Source organism: Palaemon carinicauda, chromosome 28, assembly GCF_036898095.1.
Source record: "Palaemon carinicauda isolate YSFRI2023 chromosome 28, ASM3689809v2, whole genome shotgun sequence".
NCBI classification, from domain to species: Eukaryota; Metazoa; Arthropoda; class Malacostraca; order Decapoda; family Palaemonidae; genus Palaemon; species Palaemon carinicauda.
Genome location: NC_090752.1, coordinates 28597572 through 28606681, shown reverse-complemented (window position 1 = coordinate 28606681; position 9110 = coordinate 28597572). Strand labels below are relative to the sequence as shown.

Genomic DNA, 9110 nt, shown 5'->3' with positions numbered 1-9110 from the left:
GGTCCAAGGTAGATGCTTCTGAAACAGAAGCAAGAATGTGTTTGCATAGCTCTAAAGTAGAAGCTTATGAAACAAAAGCAAGAACATTTTCCCAAAGGTCAAATATAGTTGCTTATGAAACAGAAGCAAGATCCCTTTTACTTAGGTGCAAGGTAGATGCTTATGAAACAGAAGCAAGAACAGATTTGCATAGTTCCAAGGTAGATGGTTGTCATAACAGAAGCAAGAACATTTTTGGAAAGATCCAAGGTAGATGCTTATGAAATAGAAGCAAGAATGTTTTTGCATAGGTTCAAGACAGATACTTCTGAAACAGAAGCAAGAGCATTTTTGTATAGGTGCAAGGTAGATGCTTCTGAAACAGAAGCAAGAAAATGTTTGCATAAGTCCAAAGTAGATGCTTCTAAAACGGAGGCAAGAACATTGTTACACTAGTTGAAGGTAGATGCTTATGAAACAGAAGCAAGAACACGTTACATAGGTGCAAGGTAGATGCTTCTGAAATAGAAGCAAGAACACTTTTACATAGGTGCAAGGTATATGCTTCTGAAATAGAAGCAAGAACTCTTTTACATAGATCCAAGGTAGATGCTTGTGATAACAGAAGCAAAAACACTTTTACATATGTGCAAGGTAGATGCTTCTGATGCTTCTGAAAAAGAAGCTAAAACAGTTTTGCATAGGTCCAAGGTAGATGCTTCTGAAACAGAAGCAAGAATGTGTTTGCATAGCTCTAAAGTAGAAGCTTATGAAACAAAAGCAAGAACATTTTCCCAAAGGTCAAATATAGTTGCTTATGAAACAGAAGCAAGATCCCTTTTACTTAGGTGCAAGGTAGATGCTTATGAAACAGAAGCAAGAACAGATTTGCATAGTTCCAAGGTAGATGGTTGTCATAACAGAAGCAAGAACATTTTTGGAAAGATCCAAGGTAGATGCTTATGAAATAGAAGCAAGAATGTTTTTGCATAGGTTCAAGATAGATACTTCTGAAACAGAAACAAGAGCATTTTTGTATAGGTGCAAGGTAGATGCTTCTGAAACAGAAGCAAGAAAATGTTTGCATAAGTCCAAAGTAGATGCTTCTAAAACGGAGGCAAGAACATTGTTACACTAGTTGAAGGTAGATGCTTATGAAACAGAAGCAAGAACACTGTTACATAGGTGCAAGGTAGATGCTTCTGAAATAGAAGCAAGAACACTTTTACATAGGTGCAAGGTAGATGCTTCTGAAACAGAAGCAAGAACACTTTTGCATAGATCCAAGGTAGATGCTTGTGATAACAGAAGCAAGAACATTTTTGCAAATATCCAAGGTAGATGCTTATGAAATAGAAGCAAGAATGTTTTTGCATATGTTCAAGGTAGATGCTTCTGAAACCGAAACAAGAGCATTTTTGTATAGGGGCAAGGTAGATGCATCTGAAACAAAAGCAAGAATCATTTTGCATGAGCCCAAAGTAGATGCTTACGAAACGGAGGCAAGAACATTTTTCCAAAGGTCCAAGGTAGATGCTTATGAAACAGAAGCAATAACACTTTTACATGGGTGCAAGGTATATGCTTCTGAAATAGAAGCAAGAACTCTTTTACATAGATCCAAGGTAGATGCTTGTGATAACAGAAGCAAAAACACTTTTACATATGTGCAAGGTAGATGCTTCTGATGCTTCTGAAAAAGAAGCTAAAACAGTTTTGCATAGGTCCAAGGTAGATGCTTCTGAAACAGAAGCAAGAATGTGTTTGCATAGCTCTAAAGTAGAAGCTTATGAAACAAAAGCAAGAACATTTTCCCAAAGGTCAAATATAGTTGCTTATGAAACAGAAGCAAGATCCCTTTTACTTAGGTGCAAGGTAGATGCTTATGAAACAGAAGCAAGAACAGATTTGCATAGTTCCAAGGTAGATGGTTGTCATAACAGAAGCAAGAACATTTTTGGAAAGATCCAAGGTAGATGCTTATGAAATAGAAGCAAGAATGTTTTTGCATAGGTTCAAGACAGATACTTCTGAAACAGAAGCAAGAGCATTTTTGTATAGGTGCAAGGTAGATGCTTCTGAAACAGAAGCAAGAAAATGTTTGCATAAGTCCAAAGTAGATGCTTCTAAAACGGAGGCAAGAACATTGTTACACTAGTTGAAGGTAGATGCTTATGAAACAGAAGCAAGATCCCTTTTACTTAGGTGCAAGGTAGATGCTTATGAAACAGAAGCAAGAACAGATTTGCATAGTTCCAAGGTAGATGGTTGTCATAACAGAAGCAAGAACATTTTTGGAAAGATCCAAGGTAGATGCTTATGAAATAGAAGCAAGAATGTTTTTGCATAGGTTGAAGATAGATACTTCTGAAACAGAAACAAGAGCATTTTTGTATAGGTGCAAGGTAGATGCTTCTGAAACAGAAGCAAGAAAATGTTTGCATAAGTCCAAAGTAGATGCTTCTAAAACGGAGGCAAGAACATTGTTACACTAGTTGAAGGTAGATGCTTATGAAACAGAAGCAAGAACACGTTACATAGGTGCAAGGTAGATGCTTCTGAAATAGAAGCAAGAACACTTTTACATAGGTGCTAGGTAGATGCTTCTGAAACAGAAGCAAGAACACTTTTGCATAGATCCAAGGTAGATGCTTGTGATAACAGAAGCAAGAACATTTTTGCAAATATCCAAGGTAGATGCTTATGAAATAGAAGCAAGAATGTTTTTGCATATGTTCAAGGTAGATGCTTCTGAAACCGAAACAAGAGCATTTTTGTATAGGGGCAAGGTAGATGCATCTGAAACAAAAGCAAGAATCATTTTGCATGAGCCCAAGGTAAATGTTTACGAAACGGAGGCAAGAACATTTTTCCAAAGGTCCAAGGTAGATGCTTATGAAACAGAAGCAAGAACTCTTTTACATAGATCCAAGGTAGATGCTTGTGATAACAGAAGCAAAAACACTTTTACATATGTGCAAGGTAGATGCTTCTGATGCTTCTGAAAAAGAAGCTAAAACAGTTTTGCATAGGTCCAAGGTAGATGCTTCTGAAACAGAAGCAAGAGCATTTTTGTATAGGTGCAAGGTAGATGCTTCTGAAACAGAAGCAAGAAAATGTTTGCATAAGTCCAAAGTAGATGCTTCTAAAACGGAGGCAAGAACATTGTTACACTAGTTGAAGGTAGATGCTTATGAAACAGAAGCAAGAACACGTTACATAGGTGCAAGGTAGATGCTTCTGAAATAGAAGCAAGAACACTTTTACATAGGTGCAAGGTATATGCTTCTGAAATAGAAGCAAGAACTCTTTTACATAGATCCAAGGTAGATGCTTGTGATAACAGAAGCAAAAACACTTTTACATATGTGCAAGGTAGATGCTTCTGATGCTTCTGAAAAAGAAGCTAAAACAGTTTTGCATAGGTCCAAGGTAGATGCTTCTGAAACAGAAGCAAGAATGTGTTTGCATAGCTCTAAAGTAGAAGCTTATGAAACAAAAGCAAGAACATTTTCCCAATGGTCAAATATAGTTGCTTATGAAACAGAAGCAAGATCCCTTTTACTTAGGTGCAAGGTAGATGCTTATGAAACAGAAGCAAGAACAGATTTGCATAGTTCCAAGGTAGATGGTTGTCATAACAGAAGCAAGAACATTTTTGGAAAGATCCAAGGTAGATGCTTATGAAATAGAAGCAAGAATGTTTTTGCATAGGTTGAAGATAGATACTTCTGAAACAGAAACAAGAGCATTTTTGTATAGGTGCAAGGTAGATGCTTCTGAAACAGAAGCAAGAAAATGTTTGCATAAGTCCAAAGTAGATGCTTCTAAAACGGAGGCAAGAACATTGTTACACTAGTTGAAGGTAGATGCTTATGAAACAGAAGCAAGAACACTGTTACATAGGTGCAAGGTAGATGCTTCTGAAATAGAAGCAAGAACACTTTTACATAGGTGCAAGGTAGATGCTTCTGAAACAGAAGCAAGAACACTTTTGCATAGATCCAAGGTAGATGCTTGTGATAACAGAAGCAAGAAAATTTTTGCAAATATCCAAGGTAGATGCTTATGAAATAGAAGCAAGAATGTTTTTGCATATGTTCAAGGTAGATGCTTCTGAAACCGAAACAAGAGCATTTTTGTATAGGGGCAAGGTAGATGCATCTGAAACAAAAGCAAGAATCATTTTGCATGAGCCCAAAGTAGATGCTTACGAAACGGAGGCAAGAACATTTTTCCAAAGGTCCAAGGTAGATGCTTATGAAACAGAAGCAATAACACTTTTACATGGGTGCAAGGTATATGCTTCTGAAATAGAAGCAAGAACTCTTTTACATAGATCCAAGGTAGATGCTTGTGATAACAGAAGCAAAAACACTTTTACATATGTGCAAGGTAGATGCTTCTGATGCTTCTGAAAAAGAAGCTAAAACAGTTTTGCATAGGTCCAAGGTAGGTGCTTCTGAAACAGAAGCAAGAATGTGTTTGCATAGCTCTAAAGTAGAAGCTTATGAAACAAAAGCAAGAACATTTTCCCAAAGGTCAAATATAGTTGCTTATGAAACAGAAGCAAGATCCCTTTTACTTAGGTGCAAGGTAGATGCTTATGAAACAGAAGCAAGAACAGATTTGCATAGTTCCAAGGTAGATGGTTGTCATAACAGAAGCAAGAACATTTTTGGAAAGATCCAAGGTAGATGCTTATGAAATAGAAGCAAGAATGTTTTTGCATAGGTTCAAGATAGATACTTCTGAAACAGAAGCAAGAGCATTTTTGTATAGGTGCAAGGTAGATGCTTCTGAAACAGAAGCAAGAAAATGTTTGCATAAGTCCAAAGTAGATGCTTCTAAAACGGAGGCAAGAACATTGTTACACTAGTTGAAGGTAGATGCTTATGAAACAGAAGCAAGAACACGTTACATAGGTGCAAGGTAGATGCTTCTGAAATAGAAGCAAGAACACTTTTACATAGGTGCAAGGTAGATGCTTCTGAAACAGAAGCAAGAACACTTTTGCATAGATCCAAGGTAGATGCTTGTGATAACAGAAGCAAGAACATTTTTGCAAATATCCAAGGTAGATGCTTATGAAATAGAAGCAAGAATGTTTTTGCATATGTTCAAGGTAGATGCTTCTGAAACCGAAACAAGAGCATTTTTGTATAGGTGCAAGGTAGATGCATCTGAAACAAAAGCAAGAATCATTTTGCATGAGCCCAAAGTAGATGCTTACGAAACGGAGGTAAGAACATTTTTCCAAAGGTCCAAGGTAGATGCTTATGAAACAGAAGCAAAAACACTTTTACATGGGTGCAAGGTATATGCTTCTGAAACAGAAGCAAGAACTCTTTTACATAGATCCAAGGTAGATGCTTGTGATAACAGAAGCAAAAACACTTTTACATATGTGCAAGGTAGATGCTTCTGATGCTTCTGAAAAAGAAGCTAAAACAGTTTTGCATAGGTCCAAGGTAGATGCTTCTGAAACAGAAGCAAGAATGTGTTTGCATAGCTCTAAAGTAGAAGCTTATGAAACAAAAGCAAGAACATTTTCCCAAAGGTCAAATATAGTTGCTTATGAAACAGAAGCAAGATCCCTTTTACTTAGGTGCAAGGTAGATGCTTATGAAACAGAAGCAAGAACAGATTTGCATAGTTCCAAGGTAGATGGTTGTCATAACAGAAGCAAGAACATTTTTGGAAAGATCCAAGGTAGATGCTTATGAAATAGAAGCAAGAATGTTTTTGCATAGGTTCAAGACAGATACTTCTGAAACAGAAGCAAGAGCATTTTTGTATAGGTGCAAGGTAGATGCTTCTGAAACAGAAGCAAGAAAATGTTTGCATAAGTCCAAAGTAGATGCTTCTAAAACGGAGGCAAGAACATTGTTACACTAGTTGAAGGTAGATGCTTATGAAACAGAAGCAAGAACACGTTACATAGGTGCAAGATAGATGCTTCTGAAATAGAAGCAAGAACACTTTTACATAGGTGCAAGGTATATGCTTCTGAAATAGAAGCAAGAACTCTTTTACATAGATCCAAGGTAGATGCTTGTGATAACAGAAGCAAAAACACTTTTACATATGTGCAAGGTAGATGCTTCTGATGCTTCTGAAAAAGAAGCTAAAACAGTTTTGCATAGGTCCAAGGTAGATGCTTCTGAAACAGAAGCAAGAATGTGTTTGCATAGCTCTAAAGTAGAAGCTTATGAAACAAAAGCAAGAACATTTTCCCAAAGGTCAAATATAGTTGCTTATGAAACAGAAGCAAGATCCCTTTTACTTAGGTGCAAGGTAGATGCTTATGAAACAGAAGCAAGAACAGATTTGCATAGTTCCAAGGTAGATGGTTGTCATAACAGAAGCAAGAACATTTTTGGAAAGATCCAAGGTAGATGCTTATGAAATAGAAGCAAGAATGTTTTTGCATAGGTTCAAGATAGATACTTCTGAAACAGAAACAAGAGCATTTTTGTATAGGTGCAAGGTAGATGCTTCTGAAACAGAAGCAAGAAAATGTTTGCATAAGTCCAAAGTAGATGCTTCTAAAACGGAGGCAAGAACATTGTTACACTAGTTGAAGGTAGATGCTTATGAAACAGAAGCAAGAACACTGTTACATAGGTGCAAGGTAGATGCTTCTGAAATAGAAGCAAGAACACTTTTACATAGGTGCAAGGTAGATGCTTCTGAAACAGAAGCAAGAACACTTTTGCATAGATCCAAGGTAGATGCTTGTGATAACAGAAGCAAGAACATTTTTGCAAATATCCAAGGTAGATGCTTATGAAATAGAAGCAAGAATGTTTTTGCATATGTTCAAGGTAGATGCTTCTGAAACCGAAACAAGAGCATTTTTGTATAGGGGCAAGGTAGATGCATCTGAAACAAAAGCAAGAATCATTTTGCATGAGCCCAAAGTAGATGCTTACGAAACGGAGGCAAGAACATTTTTCCAAAGGTCCAAGGTAGATGCTTATGAAACAGAAGCAATAACACTTTTACATGGGTGCAAGGTATATGCTTCTGAAATAGAAGCAAGAACTCTTTTACATAGATCCAAGGTAGATGCTTGTGATAACAGAAGCAAAAACACTTTTACATATGTGCAAGGTAGATGCTTCTGATGCTTCTGAAAAAGAAGCTAAAACAGTTTTGCATAGGTCCAAGGTAGATGCTTCTGAAACAGAAGCAAGAATGTGTTTGCATAGCTCTAAAGTAGAAGCTTATGAAACAAAAGCAAGAACATTTTCCCAAAGGTCAAATATAGTTGCTTATGAAACAGAAGCAAGATCCCTTTTACTTAGGTGCAAGGTAGATGCTTATGAAACAGAAGCAAGAACAGATTTGCATAGTTCCAAGGTAGATGGTTGTCATAACAGAAGCAAGAACATTTTTGGAAAGATCCAAGGTAGATGCTTATGAAATAGAAGCAAGAATGTTTTTGCATAGGTTCAAGATAGATACTTCTGAAACAGAAACAAGAGCATTTTTGTATAGGTGCAAGGTAGATGCTTCTGAAACAGAAGCAAGAAAATGTTTGCATAAGTCCAAAGTAGATGCTTCTAAAACGGAGGCAAGAACATTGTTACACTAGTTGAAGGTAGATGCTTATGAAACAGAAGCAAGAACACTGTTACATAGGTGCAAGGTAGATGCTTCTGAAACAGAAGCAAGAACACTTTTACATAGGTGCAAGGTAGATGCTTCTGAAACAGAAGCAAGAACACTTTTGCATAGATCCAAGGTAGATGCTTGTGATAACAGAAGTAAAGAAAATTTTTGCAAATATCCAAGGTAGATGCTTATGAAATAGAAGCAAGAATGTTTTTGCATATGTTCAAGGTAGATGCTTCTGAAACCGAAACAAGAGCATTTTTGTATAGGGGCAAGGTAGATGCATCTGAAACAAAAGCAAGAATCATTTTGCATGAGCCCAAAGTAGATGCTTACGAAACGGAGGCAAGAACATTTTTCCAAAGGTCCAAGGTAGATGCTTATGAAACAGAAGCAAAAACACTTTTACATGGGTGCAAGGTATATGCTTCTGAAACATAAGCAAGAACAATTTTGCATAGATCCAAGGATGATGCTTGTGATAACAGAAGCATGAACATATTTACAAAGATCCACGGTAGATGCTTCAGCTTCTGAAAGAGAAGCAAGAATGCTTTTGCACATGTTCAAGGTAGATGTTTCTGAAACAGAAGCATAAACATTTTTGCATAGGTCCAGGGTAGATGCTTATGAAACAGAAGCAAGAATGTGTTTGCATAAGTCCTAGGTAGATGCTTATGAAACAGGAGCAAAAATGTTTTGCATAGGTCCAAGGTAGATGCTTATGAAACAGAACCAAGAACAATTTTGCATAGGGCCAATGTGGATGCTTATGAAACAGAAGCAAGAACATTTTTGCATAGATCCAAAGTAGACGCTTATGAAACAGAATCAAGAACATTTTTACATAGGTGCAAGATTGATGCTTATGAAACACTAGAAAAATAATTCTTGCATGAATCAAAAGGTATTTGCTTCTGATGAAACAACAAGAGCAATCCTGTATGATTTAAAGGCAGTTGCTTATGGAACAGAAGCAAGAGTATTCCTTTGTGGGTTAAACGTAAATGTTTCTGGGACAGATTAGAGATTGTTTCTGAATGAGTCAAATTTAGATACTTCTGAAACAGAAGCAAGAGCATCCATGTATGAGTTAAAAGAAAATGCCTCTGGAATAGAAGCAAGAGCATTCCTATATGAGTTAAAGGAAGATGCTTCTGAAACAAAGGCTAGAGCATTCCTGCATGAGTTAATGGTGTATACATCTGAAAAAGAAACAGACTATTGCTGTATGAATAAAAGGCAGATATTTCTAAAATTCATACAAAAGGAATCCGGCCTGAATCTTAGATAGATCCTTCTGAAGCTGAAGGAAGATGTTAGTTAATAAACCTTAGTTACAAACATTTGAAACAGAATAAGGAGCATTCCTACACGAGTCAAAGCTAGATGCTTCTGAAACAAAAGCAAGAGAATTTCTGCACGAGGCAAAGGCTAATGCTTCTGAAACAGAAGCAAAAGGTAGATGCTTCTGATAAAGAAACAATAATATTCTTGCATGATTCATAAAT

The 9110-nt window shown here is 36.7% G+C and overlaps 1 protein-coding gene across 1 annotated transcript; it reads left to right on the top strand.

Moving 5' to 3' along the window:
- Window positions 1-276: 276 nt before the first annotated feature.
- LOC137621747 (enolase-phosphatase E1-like) lies at window positions 277-8626 on the top strand. Its single transcript, XM_068352257.1, has 17 exons — window positions 277-414; window positions 634-882; window positions 1365-1556; window positions 1654-1951; window positions 2260-2453; window positions 2673-2816; window positions 2962-3135; window positions 3355-3603; window positions 4086-4277; window positions 4375-4623; window positions 5105-5221; window positions 5394-5642; window positions 6076-6324; window positions 6807-6998; window positions 7096-7344; window positions 7828-8019; window positions 8507-8626. Exons 1-17 carry the CDS (start codon window positions 277-279, stop codon window positions 8624-8626), a joined length of 3447 nt encoding a protein of 1148 aa, XP_068208358.1.
- The last annotated feature ends 484 nt before the right edge of the window (window positions 8627-9110 follow it).